This window comes from Triticum urartu, chromosome 2 (genome assembly GCF_003073215.2).
Source record: "Triticum urartu cultivar G1812 chromosome 2, Tu2.1, whole genome shotgun sequence".
Classification (NCBI taxonomy): Eukaryota; Viridiplantae; Streptophyta; class Magnoliopsida; order Poales; family Poaceae; genus Triticum; species Triticum urartu.
This window is the reverse complement of record NC_053023.1, coordinates 737,845,702-737,870,959: the sequence shown is the minus strand read 5'-3', so window position 1 is coordinate 737,870,959 and position 25,258 is coordinate 737,845,702. Positions and strand designations below refer to the sequence as shown.

The 25,258-nt window shown below is 52.1% G+C and overlaps 1 protein-coding gene across 1 annotated transcript; it reads right to left on the bottom strand.

Annotated features, from left to right (window-relative positions):
* Positions 1-20,391: 20,391 nt before the first annotated feature.
* On the bottom strand, positions 20,392-23,254 carry LOC125540336. Its single transcript, XM_048703946.1, has 2 exons — positions 22,193-23,254; positions 20,392-21,360 (listed from the first exon to the last, which is right to left on the bottom strand). Exons 1-2 carry the CDS (start codon positions 23,010-23,012, stop codon positions 20,681-20,683), a joined length of 1,500 nt encoding a protein of 499 aa, XP_048559903.1. The 5' UTR covers positions 23,013-23,254; the 3' UTR covers positions 20,392-20,680.
* Positions 23,255-25,258: the final 2,004 nt, after the last annotated feature.

The window sequence follows — 25,258 nt, the reverse complement described above, 5'->3', positions numbered from 1 at the left end:
CATACAACATCTTAAATGTGGCTTGCTTCGCCTTCCATGCCTTGCCGTACTTCACCTTGTAATGAAAGATGGCTTTCACAAGGTCAATGACATGTTGGACGCTCATTGTTGGAAGTGTGGATATTGAGTTGGAGAGCCTGTAAGCGATGAACTCGGACGTGAGTTGTCTGTGGTCTTGGGACACAATCTTGCCATCCACCCTTTTGCCTCGGCACATGTGAGTTGGCACACAACTCACTACGTGCCAAGCGGGACCTCCTTTCCATGGTCTTGCACGCACAATCCACGGACATATTTCATCTTCACATGCACATGCAACCCTGTAGCGCACATTGACGTCCGAATGCACCACCTTGTGTGGACGATAATGCGTAACCGAGTAGTTGTCGAGCCACATCTTCAATTCCAAGAAGGTTTCGAACTTACACCCTTTAGCAATCCGGTTCTTGTCGTCTCCCAAATCACGGTGAGAACTTGGCCTAACCCCAAGAGATATAGATTTGCCACCATCCACAACGGCTTCATCCGCGAGACTAACATCCTTGAACAATGGTGTCTTGTGATCCCGACCGAATACCTTCTCGAAAGCTTCGGCCTCCTTCACCGTGAACCCCTCCTCATCAACTTGTTCATCGGGACCTTCGTCATCCGAATCCGATGCATATGCACGGGAAAAAGGGATGGAATGGTCCATTGTCTCTTGCAAATGATATTTGTCAAGATCACCCACATTGTTGTCATGGAGATCAACTTCATTGTCATCGTCTGCATACTCATCATTGTCCTCTTGCAAAGCTTCATCTTGGTTGTTTGTAAACGGGCTCAATGTTGGCCTCACTTCTTGGGTCAAAAGAGGTTCAACAATTTCATCTCGCTTCAAGGGTGGGGGCTACTAGCAACCAAAGGGGAGGGTTTCCGGTTCAAGTCCAAATGCAAATTTGAATCAACCTTCTTCGTTGCAAATAACTCAAGAGCCTTGTCAAGTGAATCGGCCACCGTTTCCTTGTATGCAACCCAACGTTGCTCCGAGTTGATACGCATTGTCTTCCAACGGATGTGCATTCCAAAACCTACATTATGCCTTCCCTCCAACTCAACGATATCACTAGGGTCCATCCAATTCAAATCTTTCCTCACTTGTTGCAAGAGCTCCGCATAGCTAGGACTACTATCAAACACCATATCTAGCTCATCCGGATCCGGTTCAATATTGCCTTTCAAGAAGGCGTCATTGTCCCCATGATGAACAAACACACATGTTCTTCCCATCCCTATAAGCATTGAAAAAACACAACGTAACATTGCTTCCATGAGTACTAATTTAAGGATTAACACGGAATACAAACCCTAATATATATATATATATATCAAACAACAACCCTAACCCTAACCATAACCCTAACCCTAACCATAACCCTAACCCTAACCATAACCCTAACAATAACCCTAACCCTAACCATAACCCTAGCACCAACATAAGAACACCCATAAGAATAACCCTAACATACTAACAAAGCCTAATTATAGGAAATTGGCAAACAAAGATCTCACATCTCCATGCAAATCTCTAGATCCAAACAAAACTAGGGTTTCCCAAACTAGCATTACTTGGATCAAAACAAGGGGATCGGAGAAGATTACCTTGAGGGAGGGTATGACTTCGAAATCCACGGACAAATTCTTCAAATTTGCAAGTTTTGGGAGAGGATTTGAGAGGGGGAGAGAGTGGGAGAGGGGGCAAAGCTCGGGTTGGGGTGTGTGGGGTGGGGGGAGTGGGGGAGGGGGGCCCAGCCGCTGGATAAGTCACAGTGCAGCGCCTACGGGCCGGGCGCTGCACATTACATGTGTGGCGCCTAGCTCGGAGGCGCTGCACTACTGGGTGCGGGCCCAAGGGCTGCCATGGTGGACACGTGTGCAACGCCCCAGAGCTGGGCGTTGCACCGTAGGGTGTGGCGCCTGCGTGGCGGGCGCTACACAAAAGGGTCAGTGCTGTGAAATAGTTTTACGGGCAGTTCATTCCGTGAATTGATTTCGTCCCAAGGTCAAAATTGTCAAATTTGCCAGCAAGGAATGGATGGAATACTGTGACGAGGCGAGTGGGAGATCCGACTGATACGACTGAAGAAGGGAACGAAAGACAACAAAAACAGGGACTTGGCCAGGAAAAAGGATACATCCGGCCAAGAAAGGACAATTATTTTATTTTATTTTTCTGAAGGACAAGGGAGATAGAAACTCGCAAGGTGGTCTGCAAGTGATCATTGAGAGTGATGGATGCATGCATGCATGATTGCGGGTGGATCACGACATGCCATCACATGCGTTCGAGTGCGCTGTCTCTGACTGAATGCATCATCCCCATTCCTCCCTGCATGACCATGATGCATCACAGCTGAGTCGGACCAACCCCACATGGAGAATATGCATATGCATGGATGTTCGATTGATCGTTTTTTCTCTCCATAGATATATCCACGTGGCACTCTCACTGGTCACTGGACATTGCAGCTATATATGGCATGAGCTTGTTATTGGGGTCAAGAATGCCGTGCAGTGCAGTGCAGCACGGTGTAGGCAGTTGGCGCCTCGATCAAGAGCTTCTTATTGGGGGCAAGAACATAGGCTTGCAGATGGCGACATGCATGCATGGTTTGAACTTGAACAAAGTAAGCAGGAGCCACGAGACCATGCGTAGTGTACCAGCAGTAGTGGCACAATGCATATAGTATTTGCTGGGCTCTCTGCATTTGCGTGATCGATCAATCAAGAGTGATCCTTTTGAGATGGGTGACAACAAGAATACATCTTGCTTTCAACAAAACAAACTAGTGAATTGCACGCACTGAAATCCTAAACAAATGCAGGTTAGTTAACTGCAAGTGCCATTACTGTAGCTTGTTTTGCTCAACGAAAGCGTAAAGTGAGGAATCCAATCGCTCCAACCAATGCGCGCAGGAAGGAGGAAGAGGGAAAGATAAAGGCGTGCACAAAAACTTCACCAGTTGCCCCGGCCAGGAAGAAGGTAAGAGCAACTCCACTCGTGCGGCCCCGGCGCAGCGGCCGACGCTATTTCGGGCCTTCGCCCGGCGCTTTTTAGGTCTTGGGGAAGATCTAGGTCCCAGCCATGCCCCCAGATGCCGCCCTCAAGGCGTCGTAAATTCAAACTTGTCAATTCCCACTACCCAAAAACCGCCACAAGTCCGGCGATCTCCGCCACAAATCCAGCGACCGGCGATCACCTTGCCACAGTTCCGTGATGAATAGAAAATTCGGCGTTCAAAAGAAAGGGCGCGTAGGTAATGCATCAAACGGTGGCATCGACCTCCGGCGTCGGACTGGCGGGAGTCGACGTGCGCGGGCAAGTCGGCGTCTGCGTTGCTTCTGTGCTGGGCGTCGTGGAGGCATCATCGCTCGGGCTTGGCGGCGGCGTTGGGGTTGGCGTGGGAGTTGGCGCCGCCGTCGACGGCATCTGGTTCAGGATGAGGCCACTCTCCGCCAGGTACCACGCCTTGACCTGCTCGTCCATCGTCGACATGTCCGCCCCCCACCCCATCAGGAATGCCAGGTCGGTGTTCCTCTTCTTCGCGGCGACGTTGGTCCGGAGCAGGTCGAACTTGACGACGCTATTCATCATCAACGCCGACCATCGCGCCTTGGTTTTCTCTTCCCTCTGGGCGGCGCTGCTCTTGGCGTCGGCGATGCAATGCTCGATGGACTCTTGCAAACGCGCGGTAGCCGGCGTGGCGTCCTTCGCCAACTTGGCTCGCTTGTTGCCGTCCGCGCGCCAGGCGTCGGCGCGTCCGGCTTGTACGTCTCCTTGGCCTTGGCGAGGGTGCGCCGGACTTCTGCCCACTTCTCGCACTTCTCGATCTGGGAGAACACGTGGAGGTACTTGAAATCTTGGTCGGTGCTGATGTCCTAGTGATACATGGTGAACATCCGGACAATCTGCGCCGAGGAACAAGTGTCGGCGACGCACATGGCGAAAAAGCTAGCGACAGACCGGCGCCATACCTGACCCTCGATGTTGGGCCGCTCTCCGGGCGTGCCGCGATCTCCTCGACGATCCTATACCATTTGTTGCACGCCGTTTGGTGTAGCGCCCAATGATTCTCCATGGCCTTCGAGCCGCGCTGCATGTGGACGCCGGCGAAGTAGGGGTTGACCAGCTTGCGCTCATCGAACTCCGACTTGATGCGCTCCCAATACGTGTCGACGCGCTGGTTCGTAGCGGTGATCGGGTCGAGGCAGATGATCTTCCATGCTTCGGCGAGGCACTCGTCTTCTTTGGATGCCCACTTAACGCGCAGCTCGCCGGTCCTGGACGCTCGCTTCTTCTTTTTCCCTTTCCTTGCTGGGGCAGGCGCCGACTCCTCCTCCTCCTCCTCCTCCGGCTCCTCCTCGCCGTAGGCGAGCTTGCCGTCCATGTCGTCGTTGAGGTCCATTGTATCTTCTTGGGCATTGAACCCGGGGGAGGCGGCGGCGGCCGAGCCGGTCGTGATGATGTCGTCCATGTCGTCCTCCGTCGCGTCGGGGTTGCCGAGATGCGATGACGAGGCTTGTGAGAAGAGCAGCGCGCCACGGCGCGGAGGTGGCGTCGGGGAGGATGCATAAGCCGGCGGCGAGTAGGTGTACGGGGGGTACTGGACACCGGAGAACGCGGGTGAGGGCATGCGCTGGGCGGTGTGGCCATGTGAAAAGGTAATGTTGGGATTGAACCCACCGTGCGCGTCACCGTCGGCATAGCCGGGCAAGGGCGTGCACCCCCAGGGGTGTGCCGACGGCGAGAAGCCAGCCGGCGACCCGACGCTTTGTTGGCTCCAGGGAGCGTACGGGCCGTGGCCGCCGGGAGGATACATCATCCCCGAGCGAGACGCCTCTGCTTGTTCCGCCGCGTGATTTGCCTGCTCCGCCACCGCCGTTGCCGCCTTGTCCCAGGCCTTCTTGGCGTTGGCCCTGTTTCGCCGGTCGGCGGTGACAGCCTCCCGGCGCTGAACCTCCGCCTTCCAGTCGGTGTTTGACATGCCCAGGGGCTTGGACGGCGGCGCCCTCTGCTTCCTTTGCCTCGGCTGGGCGGCGTTGGCATCGGTAGCGGCGCAAGGGGCCATGTACTTCTTCGGCGGCATGACGGCTGGATGAAGGGGAGAGGGAGGAGAATGGCGGGAGAAAGGGGGAATGGAGGGAAACAGAGGAGGGAAAAGCAGAGGGATCGGCGGGGAAAGGGTCTTCTCTCGCCGACAGAGCGGACCCACGCGCCTTTTCGCTTCGGCCGGCCCCCAGACGACCCCCGTGGGCTTGGGTTCGGGTCGGGTTTGCCGGCTGTTATTTCGACCCAAACCGGCGATAAACGAGATCCTGAAGGCGCAACTGGGCTGATTTTTGGGCGCCGGCGCTAAAAAATGACCTAGGGGGACGCGGCTAGAGTTGCTCTAAAGAGAGCCCATGAAACATAACTCATCACTGACGAGTGCGTGCCTTTTTGCTATAGACACCTCCACTCAAAAGTAAGCTTCCTGGCTTCCTGCGGATTTTAAGCTTCCTCGCTTGGCTGCCAGCCATTAACAAGTTAAATCGATCGTAGGATTAGTGTTGGTGTTTCTGGCAAAATAAGATTCAGCCAATAGCAGTACGTCGATAAAGTTACTAGGTGCCTCACATGGCATCGAGTGAGGATGAAGCAGAGCGTGTTCTGGGAAATAGAAAGGATAAAGCAGAGAAGCATGGATGGACGGGCCTAGCCGGTGATTCCAAGAAGAAACACCTCCGTGCCTGCTCCTCTGAATGCAAATAACGCACACACTGACCTGCCTCGTATCGCTTGCGCTCTGCTATTAGGCCAACTTTAACACCCGAGCTCAAACGGACGTTTGTTTTATTCGAATTTCATTCGTTTGGGTAGGACAATGGGGCGTCCTCCAGTCGTTTCACTGGATGTGCCGGCCGCGTACCCAACGCACGGACGCATCTCGTCTGGTTGCCTGAAACATTTATGCAAATGAAATAAACATCGCAGTTGTAGTTCATGCCAGCGGACATAGTTCATGCCGGCCAGAGCGCCAGCGGCCGGCATACATATGCCAGCCTATAGAATGATCAACCCCCCCCCCCCCCCCCCTCCTCCTTGAGTTTTCACGCCGGCAACAAAGCCAGCGGCCGGCACACTTGCCAGTCTTCAAAATGAACAACCCCCAAGTTTTTGCGCTGGCAACAAACCTAGTGGCCGACACACTTGTCAGCCTTCAGAAATAACAGCCACAGTCCACGGTCGGGTCCTCCCTAGTTTATGCCATCGCGGTCGAACATCTCCTTTTGTCGGCTCTCAAACCAACTTCTTCTTTTCGAGGACATGTTGGTCAACTCCACGCTCATGATTGCTAGTGCCACCTCTTTTGCCTGTGTGTCGGCATTGGTGGCTTCGATATCAAGCTTCCTCCTCTTGGCGGCCTCCTCCGTGTCAAGCTTTGTCATTTGGAGCTCCAAGTATTACTTCATTTGCTCCTCCTTTCCTTGGTGCTTCCTCTCATCCCTCAATTCCTTTTGAGTTATCATGTCGTGTAAAGTTTGTTGAAAGGCGATAGATGAAGCATCACGCTTCTTGTCAAGCTTCGAATTGGTCTTGCTACTCCGCCTCTTGAGCACATATTCATTCCCAGCCACGGCCGTCGGCCCTCTTTTCTTCTTTAGAGCGGCATATTGATCTTTGAAGTTCGGGCAATCTTTGATGAGCGACCAACAATGTGTGTGAGTGAACGGCTTCTTCTTATGTGAGGCCTTTGAAGGATTCCAATAATTGGAATGCCTACACAATCAAAGAAAAGACCACAATTGTAATAGTGAAGGACACAAGATGCAACAAACATGAACATGGCATAGCAATGAAATAGGAGAGGTCATATCAAGTCGCCCATGCCTAGGCCACTCATAGGACGTGATTCAACGCTCTCAAACACGGCACAATACTTGTTGCATTCTTGAATGAACCCCCATATCTTTTGGATTGAGTCGATGACACGGTTGCTCGCAAACTTGTAGGACGCAAACTTCCTCCGCTCATGAAACGTTGTACGAACTCTCGTCCAAAAAACCGATCTTTTTTGCTCGGCACCGGTCTTGGGATCTTGGCTTATCTCTGTCCAACTCTCGTAAATCAACGTGTTCTCTTCTTTGGTGTATGATCCTGTGTGAATGATTTGCTTCCTCCTTTGTATGTCGGCTCTTTGGGTGAGCTCATCGATAAGCAATGGCTCCCCCGCAATGTTGACATCTTCTTCCTCATCTTCGCAATACATGGCCTCATCTTCATGCAATGATATGCCATGGTCGTCGGCCTCTTCTACGTGGAAACCGTAGTGCTCGGCACCATCTTGTTCGCCGCCGTCCTGGCTTTGGGTCTCGTGAGGATCGACGCCTTGGCCTTGGCCGACGGGGTGGAAGGCCTGCCCACGGCCCTCTGAGATGACGTTCTCCATGAACACATTGTAGTCGGGGTCGTCGGCTGCTGGCGTCGAGATTGGCATTTCGTCGAACAAGTTGCGGGCGCCTGGAAGGGTGGCCGTCGGAATTGGCCGGGGCTGCTTCCTCTGCATCCCATCGGACGACTGGCGGCGCCACTGTACCCAGACGTGACACAGAGGTCGATGTCAGCCGGCTGGGGGGGGGGGGGGGGGCCGGGGGGGGGGGGGGGGGTGGCCAGCGCGATCACGCATCTGTTCGGCGACGTGGAGAGCCGGGTCTGAGCATGCTGCTGTGCCGGATGAAAACCGGCCATCTCCGGTGTTATGGAGGAGCTCGGCGATTGGCACTGCGGATGGAGAACGGCTGACGAGCCTGTGCTCGTTGTGGCAGAGAGAATTGGCGACCCCAAATGGATGACCTCGTTCTGGTCGACGGCGGCCTTGTGTTGCGCGGCCGCGGCCTCGGCGGTGAAGTCGGCAGTGGCTTTCTTCTCCGTTGCAACGGTCTGCTGGGCCCTCCCCTTAGTCGGTTCAATGTGGAGCTGTGCGCCCTCCGCCGGCGTGAGCTCTGACCGCGGTTTCTTCGGGCCCTTCTTCTTCATCGCCGAGCGCTCGGTGGTGGCGGCCGGGTCGTTGGTTTTCTTTGGGGCGCCGGCCATGAAGGAGGGGGGGAGGGGGAGCGCGGGAGGTTTTTGCGAAGGAGGGGGGTTTGTGTCCCCAAGGAGCGGGCTTGAGGAGGACAAGGACGTGCATCCCCTCCGTCTGGGCTGTCCGTTTCGAACAAAAGCGGCCCAAATTTGAGCCGAGAATGGATGCTCCCGCACGTTGCGCTGATTTGTGTCCATTTAGCTACAACCCGACGTGGCCGGACCATTTACGGTCGCGCGTGTGGCCTTATCTCCTTTATCCTTTGCAGACCCATGGACATGAATGATGCAGGGCGGCTGTAGCAAACTGCCATGGCCACTACCCTTGTCCTGCCCCTCACTAGTATACCACCACCGCTCCCACTGCACGCACAATCTATCTACCAGTCAGCCAATCAACCATTGTCCTTTTTTTCAGCTAAGTAAAGAGTCGGTCACTCACTCAGATACTAGTAGTACATTGGAGACAGTAGCATGTCTTTCCCTGCCAAGACCCCAAGATGCATGCCCGTCCAACTGAGCATCCTACCTGTGTCGTCGCTGTCCTCGCCTTACAACAAAATACATACGGAGGGTAACAACAAAACTGAAACCGATGAATTTGGACTTGACCCTGCTGCTGCTGCTGCTGCTCTGCATGCTAGTAGCCAGGGGAAGTTGGAATCTGGAGTCGTCACCATCCATGGATGAGTTAGCACCTAGCACCACGTACATAACATAAATCATGAGGAATATGTTCTCTTGGACTGGATGATCGTAGTCTCTTCTGCAGATTTGGAGCTGTGCATCCGGTTCAGAGCCATGGTCAGTAATTTAAACAGAGACACCAGCAGCAGCTTGCTCGTGGGTTGTTCCGTTCTTCAACTGCGAGGCTCAAGGGAGGAGATAAATTACCAGGCCCCAGAGGATGCAGATGCAGTAAACATGTTTCAAGCACCAAACCTGATTATTATGACGCAATGCCATGCTACAGACTAGTCTTCTTAGGATTAAACATGATTATGTAGTACTACCTCTGTTCCTAAATATAAAATGTTATTGTAGTTCAAATGCAAAAACATCTTCAAATCTTTCTATTTGGCTTTGATTAATTCTGGCCCAATCTCAAGGTCATTACACATCTAGAGGGTTAAGGTTCCTTTGCAGATTAAAATCTTTATGTGCTTTGTCCACAAGCAAGTGATACTCACAAAGGACAACTTAATTAAAAGGCGATGGGTAGGGAGTTCACGGTGCTGTTTTTGTGATCATGATGAAATAATACAACACTTATTTCTTGAATGCCCATTTGCCAAACTATTTTGGAGAACGATTCATATAGCTTTCAATATTAATCCTCCAGTTGATATTGCTCGTTGTTTGGGACGTGGTTAGCTGGGGTTGAACAGATTATTGCGGCTCGTATTCGGATTGGAATATGTGCGCTATTATGGGCTATATGGAACTGCAGGAATGATATGATTTTTAACAGACAATGTAGAGGAATAGGATGCAACTCTCAATGTATTGATAGGTGCATATGCACAGGTATATATAGTACATAGGGCAAGTCATATCCTCAACTATACACAAGGAGGAGACTTGGAGTACAAGAATACATGTGCTAAATACATATCTCAACACCCCCCCGCAGTCGAAGCGACACCATTGCTGACGCAGAGACTGGACCGGAATTCCTCGAAAGACGTCGTAGGCAAGCCTTTGGTCATGATGTCAGCAAATTGTTGGGAGGTGGGAACGTGTAGAACACGAACATGGCCAAGAGCCACCTGATCCCGAACAAAATGGATATCAAGCTCAATGTGCTTGGTGCGACGATGATGAACCGGGTTGGCGGAGAGGTAGACGGCGGAGACGTTGTCGCAGTAGACGACGGTGGCCTTCTCAACAGGACACGAGAGCTCGTGAAGAAGCTGACGAAGCCAGGAACACTCAGCAACAACGTTGGCCACAGCGCGGTACTTAGCCTCGGCGCTAGACCGCGAAACAGTGGGCTGCCGCTTGGACGACCACGACACCAGGGATGGTCCAAGGAAGATGCAGTAACCCGAAGTAGATCGACGGGTATCCGGGCAGCCAGCCCAGTCGGCGTCAGAATAGGCGACCAGATCAGTGGCAGTAGAGGCGCGCAGAGTAAGACCAAGATCCATAGCACCGCGGATGTAGCGGAGAATCCGCTTAACGGCAGTCCAGTGAACGTCTCGAGGGGCATGCATATGGAGGCAGACCTGCTGAACCGCGTACTGAAGCTCTGGCCGAGTAAGAGTGAGGTACTGAAGAGCACCAACAATGGACCGGTAGAAGCCAGCATCTGGAGCAGGAGTACCATCAGTAGCAGAGAGCTTGGCCTTCGTGTCGACAGGAGTGGCGGCCGGTTTGCAGTTAAGCATGCTAGCACGGTCGAGAAGCTCATGAGCGTACTTCCGTTGATGAAGAAAGAAGCCGTCAGGACGACGCACCACCTCAACACCGAGGAAGTAGTGCAGCGGACCCAAGTCCTTAATAGCAAACTCTGCACGGAGACGATCAGTAAGCCGGCGAAGGAGCTCAGAAGTGCATGCTGTCAGGATGATGTCGTCAACATAGAGCAGCAAATACGCCGTGTCTGTGCCCTAGTGATAAACAAACAGCGAAGCATCGGAGCGTGTGGAGCGGAAGCCAAGTTGGTGAAGGAACGCTGCGATGCGCTGGTACCAGGCACGAGGAGCCTGCTTGAGCCCATATAATGAGCGTGAGAGCAGACACACATGATCAGGACACGCCGGATCAACAAACCCCGTGGGCTGCTGACAGAAGACCTGCTCCTCAAGATGACCGTGGAGGAAGGCGTTGGAGACGTCCATATGATGAACCGGCCAGGCACGAGAGACCGCCAACTGTAAGACAGTGCGGATCGTCCCGGGCTTAACAACCGGAGCAAAAGTGTCGGTGAAGTCCACACCGGCGCGTTGCCGGAAACCACGAACAACCCAACGCGCCTTGTAACGATCAAGAGTGCCGTCGGGACGAAGCTTGTGTTTGAAGACCCACTTCCCGGTAATCACATTAGTGTGCCGGGGACGGGGAACAAGCTGCCAAGTCCGGTTCCACTGCAAAGCGTCAAACTCCTCCTGCACGGCGGCCATCCAAAGAGGGTCGGGGAGAGCGGCCCAAACCGAGGACGGTAGCGGGGAAGGAGCAGACGTCGAGGCGGTGCAGACGTAGTCATCCGCATAGCGGGAGCTCGGGCGAAAATCACCAGTGCGCGAGCGTGTGACGGGGCCGGCCGTCGGAGCAGCCGCGGGTGGCGACGAGACCGTGGCATCCACGGGAGAGGCAGTGGCCTCCACGGCGTCGACGGGAGAGGCGGGCCGGGCGGAAGACTCGGCCGCGGCGTTGGGAGAACCGGGCGACACCGGGGCCACGATCGCACCAGCAGGCGACCGAGACAGTCGGTGCGGGCGACCGAGGCGAGGGCGACGTGCCAGGGGAGGCCGCGCCAGTGCGGGCCGGTCCAGCTGGCGGCCCATCATGCGGCCCAGCATGCATGTTGGAGGACCGGGGCGACGTGGGCGACGTCGAGGCGGCTCCAGGCGACGAGGGCGCTGAGCCGGAGGAGGGGGCCGCAGAGGGCCCCGATCCGGAGGGGGGCGCCACGGGCGGGGTGGCCGGAGCACCCAGGGCCAGCAGCGGGCGACGGCGCGGAGGAGACCCCGCCGCGGGAGGGGAAGACGGCGCCACCTATTCCTGTGCAAAGGGAAAAACAAGCTCATCAAAGTACACGTGCCGGGAGGTGATGACACGGTGAGACACGGGGTCATAGCAGCGATAACCCTTAGTGTTGGCCGGGTAACCAAGGAAGACACATGGAACGGAACGAGTAGCAAGTTTATGAGGAGTGGTGGCGGTGGTGTTGGGGTAGCAACGGCAACCGAAAATTCGGAGACCGTCGTAGGAGGGAGGAGTGCCATATAAGAGATGGTGAGGCGCGTAGTTCCAGCGCGGACGGCATGGCCGAAGATTAAGGAGGAGGGTGGCGGTGGCGAGGGCATCTGGCCAAAACCGAGAAGGCATGTAGGCATGGAAAAGAAGGGTACGCACACACTCATTGAGGGTGCGTAGGATGCGCTCGGCACGGCCATTCTGCTGGGAGGTGTATGGACACGTGAGACGAAACACGGTGCCATGGGAGGAAAGAAGATGGCGAATGGTGAGATTGTCGAATTCTATCCCGTTATCGGTCTAAAGTGCGAGTATGGGTCGCCCAAACTGTGTGGAGACATAAGCATAAAATGCAATGAGAGTGGCGGCAACATCGGATTTCCTATGAAGAGGAAATGTCCACACAAAGTGAGAGTAGTCATCCAGTATAACAAGATAATAAAGATAACCAGAATTACTAGGTACTGGAGATGTCCATACATCGGCTATTAATCAATTCAAACGGAAAAGATGCAACTGTGGAAGAGGAACTAAAAGGAAGGCGAACATGTTTGCCTAACCGGCAGCCTTCACAGGAGTGAGCAACCGTTTTATTACATGAAAAAGAAAATCCTCTCATTATTTGACGAAGTGAAGAAGTGCTAGGATGCCCAAGACGAGCATGCCAAAGATCGATGCCGGCGGAAAAAGCTCGAGGACCACCCGGAGATGACGGCGACTGAACTGGGTAGAGGTCGCCGGGACTGTTACAGCGGTGAAGAATCATCCTGGTGCGAGCGTCCTTAACAGAAAAGCCAACTTTGTCAAATTCCACAGTTACAAAATTGTCACGAGAAAGATTACGAACGGAAACTAAGTTCTGAATAAGATGAGGAGAAACAATGACATTATTAAGAGAAAGTGGTCGAGAGTTAGAGGGAAATGGTGCAGAACCGACATGAGAGATGGGAAGACCGACACCATTACCGATGATGATGCGGGAGGGAGTGGAAGTGGGATGGACGGAAGAGAGGTTACCCGGATGAGCGGACATGTGAGAGGTGGCACCGGAGTCCATAATCCAATCGCCGCCACCACCAGAATAGGGCGGCGGCTGCTACAGGGCCGCTAGAAGGGCCGTGTCGTAGTAGGGGGCGCCGTACGCGCTGGGGGCGCCGTACGCGCCGTAGGAGGGCGCGACAGGAGGGGCGCCGTGGGCGCCGATGGGCGCGGCCAGGAGCGTTTGGTGAGGACTCGGGCGAGGGCCGAGGATGCCCGGGGCGGGGGGCCGCGGCACGGGCATACTGTATGCGTGCACAACCCCCGTCCAGGGGTTATAGCCGCCGGCCCAGGGCGGCGGTGCTGCTGCTGGGGGGCTTGACCGCCGCCGCCTCCTCCTTTGCCGCCGCCTTGGCGTTGGCCGCCGCGACCGTGGCGGCAGTTGCCGCCGTTTCCACCAGTAGGCGGCGGTTGGGGCGGCTGCGGCACCGGCGTAGGGTGCGGGAGGATCGGAGGACGGGGCGCCGAGGGTGGTGTAGAGGCGCCGATGGAGATGCCAGCGGCGAGCGCGGTGTGGACGGCGCGGGTGCGGAGGTGCTTCATCCTCCTCTCCTCAAGGCGAAGATAGGCCACCGCCCGCTCGTAAGTAGGGTTGGCCATGAGGGTGAGGTTGGAGGCGGCGTTGCCGAAGTCCTCGTTGAGGCCGGCGGTGAGCGTCGAGAGGAGAAGCTCGTCGCCCACCTTGAACCGGACGTCGTTGAGCTCGTCGGAGAGGGTCTTGAGCCGGAGACAGAAGGCGTCGATGGTGGAGTCGTTCTGGTGACACCCAAAAAATTCCTGCTGCAAGAAAACAATCCGTTGAAGCTTGTTGTCAGTGAAGAGGCCATTGATCTTGGTCCACACCGTGTAGGCATTGTCCCCATCGCGAACGACGGTGTGGAAGATGTCCGGAGAGACGGTGAGGAAGAACCACCGGATGAGGATGGCGTCAATGGCGAGCCAGTTGGCGTCGTGGGCGCCGGCAAAGAAGTTGGCTAGACTGTCCACGTGATCACGAAGGTTGTACTCATGGAAGAGGAGATTGAAGTAGGTTTTCCAGGCATAGTAGTTGGCGGAGGCGTGGGAGAGTATGATGGGAACGTGATCGGAGAGGTGGATGTTGCGGATGTCGGCGGCGCGGGGCTCATCGGGCTCAGACCTGTAGGAGGAGTCGAACGGGTTGCTGGGGTGTGCGCTGGAGGAGGAAGAGGTGCCGAGGGCCGACATGGCAGCAGGGGAGGATGGCGGCGCGAGATGGGATCGGGAGGGTTTTAGGGTTTGGGAGGGAGGCGGCTCGGGGTGGGTTTCTGGAGGGAGGCGGCTTGGGGTGCGGCGGGGGCAGGGAGGATCGGGGTGCGGCGGGGAGGGGGGAGGCGCTGCGGGAGGATGTAGTGGGGGAGGGAGGAGGCGCGGCGGCCAGGGAGGCGACGGCGCGGGAGAGAGGGAGCGGCGACGGCCTGGGGAGGCAACAGCGATGCGGCTAGGGCTGGGGATCGAGGGTTAGGCTGATACCATGTAGAGGAATAGGATGCAACTCTCAATGTATTGATAGGTGCATATGCACAGGTATATATAGTATATAGGGCAAGTCATATCCTCAACTATACACAAGGAGGAGACTTGGAGTACAAGAATACATGTGCTAAATACATATCTCAACAGACAACACTCTTTAACTTTCTTGCAGGTTATCTTCAGAGCTACAGCTTGGATTCGTACGTGGTCCTTACTCACTCCTATGGACTCCAGGGAGTCTTTGGTTTCTGGGTGCGACCAATGGGAGATGGTAGGTCGGGCTATATTCAACCGGTTCGGATGGTGCTCGCATAACAGGATAGGAGTCTAGGAAGCTTATCCTACATATTACCGTATCGGCTGCTTGTGTCAACATGTAATTTTCTTATTTGTTTTGCTCCGTTTGCGAGCTGTTAGAGGACGGGTGATGGATAACTGACAACATTTGGCCAAGGGAGATAGAAACTGCTAGCAAGGTGGGGTGTGCAAATGATCAGTGAGAGTGATGCATGCATGCATGCATCTCGACCCAGGTTAGCATAATTGCAGATCAAAACTACTGTACACATGATGGTTTAGCGGACAAAAATCACACGACACTGATGATCAAGGGTTGTTTCCCACTGAAGGAAAGAGATGCATGGCTGCAACTTTTTGTCGTGGATGAATCGGCCGCCAAATCGTCCATCTAGCAGTGCTCATTGCAGAGGGAGCAAGACATGCCATCACATGCGTTTGAGTGGCTGCGCACTCACTGACCGAATGCATGCATCTTCCCCGTTCCACCCTCCATGACCATGATCCATCACAGCTGAGCCGGACCACCTCACATGGAGATCATGCATGGATTGTGATGGATTGTTTCGTTCTCCCCTCATGCATATATCCACGCGGCACTCTCACTGGCTGGATGTTTTAGCTACTCCCTCGTACAGTTAGTATAAAGTTGGGTCATCTATTTTGGAACGGAGAGAGTATATGGCATGATCAGTGTTAATCAAGGTAAGATCATTGGCGATGCCACTCTTAGTTTTAGGATGCCGCCAGAGCTAATTAAGGTAGCCCTGCCACTGTTAGTTTTAGGATGCCGTGCAGTGCAGTGCAGGCAGCTGGCACCTCGGTCAAGAACTCGGTTTCTGGAGTCAGCGACAGTTAAGTTGCAAATGGCGATATGCATACTTTGAACTTTGTTTTTCGCCGGAATGCATAATTTGAACTTGAACAGAAGTAGGCGTGTGTGTATTGTAAAAGCTTATGCTTCACTCCCGATGCCTAGTGTACGTACCAGCAGGAGTGGTGCGATGCATATTGTATTGTTGGGCTCGCGTAGTCGATCGAGTTATGCTTTGTTCCTTTTGAGATGTGGAGATGGGCAACATTCATACCTCGTGCTCCATGTTGTATCCTCTTATAAATGTTGCACGCACTGAAATTCACAGCAAAGAAATACCACAAGTAAATTGCAAGTGCCACATCAGTTCCAAACAAGCAAAGCAAAGAAAGAAAAGAATCCAATCCATCCAACCAAAGGGCAGAGCACATGCATATATAGGAAGCAGGAAGAGGCAAAGGTAAAGGCATGCATAGAAGCAGCAGCACAAAACTTGACTACTCCTGGTCAGGAAGAAGAAAGATAAAGAATCACAAAAGCCCATGAAACACAACTCATCACCGATGAGTGCGTGCATTTTTGCTGCAAAGGGTCTCCACTCAAAAAGGCATCTTCTCTCCTGACGTTGTAAGAGCATCTACAGCCGGCACCCTCAAATGCTCCTCAAGCATTCACGGACGTGCCCGGTCAGTGACGGACACGGGTGAGAAGGAAAAAAGTTTCCCAACCGAACATCTCATAACATCTCTACATGTTCGGGTTGTCTGCGAACCCTCATATTGAGGACAAGTCTAGGAAGGATATGAGGGCTCGCGGACACGCTCGCTCAGTCTGCCATGTAGAACGTGGTCCACCTGAACCACCGTTTCTCTTCTTTATTCATTACTCTCTCTCTCTCTCTCTCTCTTCATCTCCACCAATCACGTGCAACTAATAGACATATGAGAAAGAAAAAAAGGAGTGTGGATGTATGGACGGACAAATAGGTGTTCAAAACGGACACGCCCGGCCAGTCTGCCATGTAGAACGCGGTCCATCCGAACCACCGTATCTCTTCTTTATTCATTATTTTCTCTCTCTCTCTCTCTCTCTCTCTCTCTTCATCTCCACCAATCGCGTGCAACTAATAGACATATGAGGAAGAAAATAAGGTGTGTGGATGTATGGACGGACAAATAGGTGTTCAAAACGGACACACCGGTCACTGACCGGCCGCATCCGCGGATGTTTAGGGGGTCATATTTGCTAAGTCCAGTTGTAGATGCTCTAAGGTGCTTCACATTAAGAAAGCATATGGCAATAGACTGGGATCAAAGGTCTCTGCTCACTCACTCACTCTCTACCGCTGTTTGCGGGCTACCATTGTCGAAACAGGATTTTGTCCCGCTTTACTTATTTATTTATTTTGCAAAAATGACTTAGATCTACTATAAAAGTTCACCAAAAATACAAAGCATCACAAACATAATAAAAATTACATTGAGGTCCCTGAATCACCGAACGACCATTTTCACCGCCAAAACGAGCTGATGGCATGCCTTTATCACCGCTCCCACATCGGAGCTGGCTTGAACTTCCTGATAACAACTAGAAAGTCTTCTTACACGTGCCCCTCGGAACCAGCGCCCTAGAGCCGCAGTGGTCACCATTGAACCCTTTAATCAATCTGAAGATCCCAATGCAAACTCTCACCGCCGTGCCAAAGGATCTGGCAAGAATCTACCCTCAGCATCTATTCCGTCCTAATGGACACAGTTGAGGAGGATTGATGTCTGAAAGACTGACTCGAAGAAGAACCACCGCCATCTATTTGAGCACTACCCCTATGCAAACTAAAACACTAACATATCTACTAGCCGGAGCCGAGGCACCAGGATTTCACTCCCTGCGACACGCAAACATCAGGCAAACTACCGAGCTCAAGGCGTACCCACGGGCTCATCGCCAGAGGCCGGGGAGGAAGACTTTGCCCTAGACGCCTTGCGGCAGGAGAGAGAAAGACGTGATGTAGTCGCTAAGGTAAATTATGATATAACCATGCCCCCTTTTATATTAATAAAGTCGCACGGCGAAATGATACAAGATATTGATGAAATCCTTAGAAGTTGATCAAAAGGATACACGAGAAAACTAGCAGAGAGCAATAAAAACACAGTAGGGTGCACTACTAGACGCCTACAACGAGCCGACGAGAAGAAGCACAGGAGTCTTGTCATTGCGTCCCCAGTCATCGGCGACGACCCCAAGAGGAAATCCTTAGAAGTTGATCAAAATAAAACAGGAGAAAACTAGCGGAGAGCACTAAGAACACACTAGGGAAGCGGCCTCGGATGGCGGGATATACTAATTGCTCTTCGGCATGCAGCGTTGTGGTTGGTGTTGGCAGTGTGTTTCGGTCTGTGGGTGACACGGTGCGATGTGGTGGGTGATCCTGTCAAAACTGTCACCATTGGTGGCGGCCAAGCCCCGGTGTCATCCTGGTGGGGTCCCTATCAAGGAGGGGCTTGTGGCCTGCTCAAGTGGACGTTGGGGTGTGGGGTCGAGCGAAAGCTTTGCGCCATGTCTCCGGCAGCGACAATGGCCGTGGGTGTTGTGATCCACTTGGGCACCGCCCTTGATCCCCACCTTTCCCACCGATACCTAATGTAAAGACTTTTGTCTGCCTCGACTGACATGATGGCAGAGCTTAACGTCGTGACCCTCTTGGGGGCGTTGCCGATGGCTCGACTATTTCTCAGGGCAATCTAGTGTGATGATGATGGGTCGAAATGGAGCAGCCCTGGTACCATGCCTACGACCACCGACCACCGTAGGAGAGGACGGGAAGGCCACTTCTTCCCATACATGTGCAATTCCTTACCCTGTGCCCCCCTTCAGCGGCGAACCCCACCCTGTCACCCTCCGATCGCTAACTATTTATTTGATATTTTTCCTCCTCAAAGACAACTTTTCACTTGCCTATACTCGTCTCGTATGACCACCCACATGTTTGTTATATATTGTGTAATCCTACACAAGTATATATATAAATAAATGGCTCACATTGAAAGGATGACGACCTCTAACAGTACAGACGGTGTATATGTATGAACTCTTTGTGCAAAATCCTCCCAGTGCGCGACGGATTTTATATGTATGAACTCTTTGTACACCATCAAAGAAAGAGTATGTATGCTTCTCTTAGAAAAATAGATGCATATTTTGCTTTTGGCGCGCAGCTGCATTGGAGATATCCATGTGTGCTTTTTAGCATTATTTCTGAATTGCTATGTGAAGATTGAATATCACTCTAGTCGTCCAGTAGGATTTCTGGCTAGCTGATTTCATGGTCTGCAATTGCCCTCCCTGCATATCTTACATAGTTACATCTGGGGACATGTTTTTATTTTTTTCTTTTTACATGGAACGATGCCAGAATATACTGGCAAACGATGGCTACGGCCTACTACTGGTCACCTATATAAATCCTGATTAGATGTGATTACATTATGTGGCTTGTTCCTGTAGCAAAATGACGGCGTGCTGTTTTAATAGCAGTGCTTTGTCGGATTTTCATAAGTTGTTGCGTGGACTTGTGATGTCAGTCATATAGATAACTTTCAAGTAGCCCTCACATCATAGCAAAATGATACTTAGACGAAGATTCATTCAAGTAGCCCTCGTGAATCCAGAGAACATTTTTGAAACCATCTTCGGTGTGCATCATAATTTTCACTTCAAAGATTCATCTTCTTCTTTTTTCACTTCAAAGATTCATCTTCTGGGTTTAGACGGGCTGGTGAATCATGAAGAGAAGCCAGTCACGTCGATTCGCCATGGCCGGCATAAATTACCTGCTGCCGGGGCTCTTTAGGTGTATGCATGAGTTTTACTCTTCCTACTAGTACTAGTTATATATATCATGCTTTGCTTTGAACAAAGCAAATCACAGATGTTCCGAGTCTGATAAATTAGTGATGTCGATGTTTTGTAAGTAAAATGCAGATGGTTTGTGTGGTCCATTGACATGAGATTAGCACAAAACTGATGCCTAACCTTGTGTATAATGATGATATGCAGGGGAGGAAATGCGCTGCGAACCCCTGCCATGAATTAAGCTGAAGAACATGGTGCTGTCAGAAACATTGTCACTTGACAGTTGTCCCCTCTGGGCCTGCAGTTTTACAGCGACCAATATAAATGGCATCAAATTCTGGATAAGGGCATCTTCAACAGTTTGTATGTTAGCTTGTTGGTAAAATATGCCATGTCATCAACCAACACCTTAACATACAACAACTTTAATGAGTTGTATCTAGTTTGCCCAATAGGATGTGAGATAATAAATAAGGTGCTCTCTCATTCTACATTAGAGCTTGTGCAAGGGGTGTTGGTTCATGTACATATAACCTTCCTTTCTTCCCTCATTTATTGTATGACACATCATCAAAAATCCTATGTGGCAAAGTCTACCAACAACTATCTTACAACCATTGGAGAGATGCCCTAAACTGCCTTCTTTCTGAAGAGAAATGATACCATTCATTGCTGTTTATCATGTCAGAAATCTTGGGTAGCCTGTCATGCCTGCGGGGACAGCACAGTTAGGCTCTGAACTTGAGAAAGGAAGTGATTCATGAAGCGGCACACGAGCTGTTTAAGCTGCACTCACAAAGTTCTTCATGTCCCAGCCTTGTATACGTATACTCAAGTTGAAGTGGAGATTGTTGGCTAAACTGAAGTCTATTCTTGCGAGCATTCTGAATATGGGCAAATGTCGGAAAAATTCAGGCTCAAGTAGCATCTGATCAATTGATCATTGCCATTTGATCATACAAAGATGAATTGACACTAGTGCTGCTGATCATACAAACTAATTAAGATACTATGCAACATGACTACCACTAAACTGAAAAGGCAACAAACTAATTAGGTCGACGTGAAAGGAATTGATTAGTAAATTCCCTGAGCCCAGGAAGCTAGGAATTAATCAGTGGGAAGAAGGATCGCCGAGATGATCAGTCATCACTCATCAGTCAAGCCTTGTAGACGACGACAAAGCAGGGGAGAATGGCCGTTGGGTTGAACACCTCCAGCTCGTCCAGGCTCGAGTACACCCCCGCCGTCCCCGCCACCGAGTCATACTCCTCCTCTGCTTCTGCATCCGCCGACGGCGACGCGTCCGCCTCCTCCTTGCCCGCCGTCTCCGCCGCGCCCTCGCAGCGGCGCTTCACCCTGCCGGCGATGACCCGGCACACGAGCATGGCCCTGCGCCGCTCTCCTCCGCCGCCCTCCCCCTCCTCCCCACCCACGGCCACGGCATCGTCGTGCGCGCGCCCGCTGGTGGCCATGGTGCGGACCCCGGGCGCCCTGAACTTGAACCCGTCCCGAACGATCCCACACGCGGCGCAGGAGGAGTTGCCGGCGCCGTCGCAGAGGTGGGTGGCGCCCCCCGCGCCGAGGGAGCACGCGAGCGCGGCGCAGTGAAAGCGGAGCAGCTCGTTGCCGTCGGCGGTGCAGCGGCCGGCGCCCGGGCCGCGCGCCCTGGCCTTGACGGCGTCGCGGTAGGCCTCGAAGCGGGCGAGGGTGGCCGGCGCGTTGTGCACCTTGAGGATGCGGTCCACGGCGCACACCGGGCTCTGCTTCTTGAGCCAGCTCGACTGGAAGATGATCTCGATGATGTTCCGGCTCGTGTCCTCCGGCCCCAGCTCAGACACTGTCAAAAACACCATTTTTTTCTCTCACTTATATCAGCTCCACTAAACCAATCATCTAGTAAAAACATAATTACAGTAAAAGTCATATAATTACTGTACATAATATGGTCAAATTGTACTTTGACAATAAACTGTTGAGAATTGGCCATGTCATTCATGTGATGTGATGATGGCAGGAACAATCTTCTAATGTCTGTCTACAGTGGATTAATTCATAGATAAGCCTAACAATCTTCTAACTGATCTGGTCCTGTGGCTGGTCAAATTGTACTTACTTGGAAGGAAAAATAATGTTGTGCCCTGGTAATGTCATGGTGACAGGAACAATCAATCTTCTCAGGCAATGCAAGTGTGTCAACACTCTACAGTGGGTTAATGCATAAGATAATCCTAGCTAGCTAGATGACTGTTGCAGGGACACTTTGCACAGTGATTAGAGACCAGACCACCATCATGAAAAGCAGCAGGAATAATTAAAGCACACATCATGCATCATGCATGCCATGGCCAGGCTACCAGTCTCTCTTCACTCCTAAAGTTTCAGCTAAGCACATCTAGAAAAATAAAAGTTTCAGCTAAGCAGAGCAGTACTAGCTAGGTGCACCCATAAACATTGGATTCGATGTACTATGTAACTAATCGTTGTGCCATTAGAAATGCACTACAAATAAAATCTAAGACAACACTTTAACAGGAGACGCTGTGTTCTGTTCTACTAACAGAGTAACAGTAGCTAGGTAGGTAGGATAGCAGAAGAATCGGGGCAGGAGAGAAGCAAGAGTGGTCACTGTAATGGCGGGAGCAAAGCAACAGTGATGTGCTCAAGTGTACCTGCGTGGCGGGTGGCCTGGTGGAGGTGGAGGCTCTCGGCGCGGACGAAGACGTCGCCGCAGTCGGGGCAGGGGAAGATGGCGGCGCGCATGGAGGTGCCCCCGCCGGCGGGGTCCACCACCATGTGGCACTCGTAGCACCCGGACAGCCTGCGCAGTCGGAACGACGACCCGCCGCCGCCAGCCGTGGACGAGGACGAGGACGCCGTGGAAGACCCCCAGTGCCTCGACGACGAGCCCACCACCACGGCGCCCGCCGCCTCGTTCTGTCCCTGCCCCTGCTGCGGCTGCTGCAGGGGCTTCTTCACCCGCCGCTCGCCGGCACCGCTCACCGACGCCCGGCGCTTGCACGGCTCGCCTGCTCCGGTCGCGGCGCCGGAGGGCGGCTCCTCCTCGGCGGGCGGGCGGTGCAGCGTGACCCGGCGGGGGCTGGCGTCCCGGAGCTTGCAGATGGAGGCGGAGCAGCCGAGCTGCGTCTGCTTCTTGGACTTCTTCTTGCACCTCCTGCTAGAGGCGTCATCTGCCGGCGCCGGCGCCGGCTGCGGTTGAGCGGCGCGCTGGTTGTGCTGCTGGTGCTGCGCCGCGTGGCTGTTCCGGCAGGAGAAGAGGCTCCTGAGAGCCAGCCTGTAGGAAGGGCTGTCCGCAGCCGCAGCAGTTGCAGAGCTGCCATGGCTGCTCTGCTGCTTCTTGCCGCCCTGATCCGCCGGCTTCTCCTTATCCGGCTTGGGGGTGGCTGGTGATGTTGCCGTCAGCTTCTTCTTCCTCACGGTTGTGGTGGTGGTGGAGCTCTTGGCACCGGCTGATCTGCTCGGTTCCACCATTGCCTTGCCGCCCTGTGAATGAAGTGAGCTCTTTGAGACAGAAGCTGGTAAACTTGTTGGCTAGCTTGGATTTGTTGTGTAGGCAGATGAGATTCAGGTGTGAGCGTGAGCGTGAGTGTGAGCAGAGTGATATGATGGTGCTGGGATGGGATGGATGATGGCTGCTACTGCTAGCTAGCTCAGTAGTAGCTCTGATGGCTGGCCAAAGTGGCCGGCTACTGCTCGTGCTTTATGCTTTGTGGGGGAGGGAGGGAGGGAGGGAGGAGGAAGAAAGGGGCCGGACCGGACGGTGAGCCAATTAACTATTCTTTCTTACATGCGTGTACATGGCACTGTGTCATGTGCATAATCACGCTTAACCCTAACAAAAATGCATTGCGTCATAACTCATAACTCATAATCAAGCAGGTTTTGGGCTTGGTTTTGTTTACTGGTTTTCGTACGTTTGGGACCTGGAATTCATCTCCTTCCTCCATCGAGCCTTGCAGTTAAAGAATGCAACAGCCCACGAGCGTGCTGCTGCCTGTTTAGATTACTGGCCATGGCTCTGAACCGGATGCACATGCGCCAATCTGCAGGAGATACTATCATGTCATCCAAGCAGAGAACATATATATTCCTCATGATTATGTACGTCCAAATGCATCTGTTTTAAGTTTGGTATACTACCGTCCATGTGTATTTTGTTGTTAGGCGAGGACAGCACCCAACACGTAGGTCGACCTACTACGTACATGCTACTGTGTACTCTCTGAGTGTACTAGTAGCATATTGGCTGACTGGTTGATAGATTGTGCATCTAGTGGCAGTGCTGGTGGTGGTTTGTTGCAGCTAGCCGGCCTGCATCATGCATGCATGTCCATGGGTCTGCTGCAAAGGATAAATGGATGACAGAGAGCGTTTCTATGGCTGTGTGCAGTGGCGGAGGACGAAACTTTTTTGAGGTGGGGCGAACTCTTAAGCCAAAAAAAAATTTGTGCAGAACCAACATAAATAATACGAGCCAACAGTGCACACCAATATTTTCATATAATCCTAAATAGAATAGGCAAGTAAAATGAAAATGCAAACATATTTTAAATAGACGAACAACCTAAAACATACCCAGGCAAGTTTTAATGGCGCGTAGAAGACCCAGGCAACGGTAGTGCTCTACCCTTCTTGTGAAAATCTTCCTTAATTTTACCAAGATCAAGACTTTTGAATATCCCTCGCTCAATGTAACACACCATCAAGTCATTAAGCCAGCCATCGAACATCTTGCTGCGCAACTCAGTCTTGATGATTTTCATTGCTGAAAAAGCCCTTTCAACTGTTGCCGTCGCTACCGGTAGTAGCAATGCCAACTCAATGAGGCGATAAACCGTGGGAAACATGATGTGCCTTTCAAGTTCAACCATCTTTTTAGCTAGGCTTGCAATATCATGACATTCTCTAAAATCTTCAATTCTTCTCATATGAATAATGAATAGCTCAAGGTGATCTTGTATATGCTCACGGTCATAACTAGAGAAATCCTCATAATAAATCTCTGTGAGTCGAGCAAGCTTACTGATACTGAACCTAGAAAAGGAGTCTCTTGGGTCAAGACAAGAGAAGTTCTGGAGGAGCTCCGAAGATACCTCATTAAAACGATGATCAAACTCCGTGATGATGGAGTCTATAGCAACATAGAAGGTGTCCACACCGAAAAAATGATCAGCAGTTACATTGTTTCTTCCACCTTTTCTTGATTTCCCCCATTTTGTGAAGGTGTCATCCATACTTGGTATTGGAATTTCATTTTTGGTGCAGAATGCTTTGACATCTTCCAAGAGTGGCTCTCAACCATCATTTCTCCAATTGATCAAACGTGTTCTCACATCCGTAACCAATGACATAGCCTGAAATGATACAGTTGTGAGTTTAGATGCAACTCTACTTACATGAACAGAACATATCAAGCAAACTAGATACATATCAAGCTCCATCTGTCTATCACATACCTGAACAACATTTTGATCCTTCTTTTGCAATAGAAGAGATAGATCATTCGTCATACGAAGGATTTTTAACATCATCTTTAGGATGAACACAAAGCTGAAAGTCTCCATTTGATGAACCAAACCTCCTGCCCTACATGGAACACGCACATCCTCCTCAACAATGCCCAAAACTTCTATCACTGCATCCCACATTGATTCAATGCGAGATAAAGTTGTGTAATGAGAGCCCCAACGTGTATCTCCAGGTCTGACCAATGAGGT

Coding starts and splice junctions, on each gene's coding strand:
- LOC125540336 (XM_048703946.1), bottom strand. CDS start 23,012: ATGGTGGAACCGAGCAGATCAGCCGGTGCCAAGAGCTCCACCACCACC. Junction 21,361..22,192: donor CCAGGCCACCCGCCACGCAG/GTACACTTGAGC, acceptor TGTTTTTGACAG/TGTCTGAGCTGGGGCCGGAG.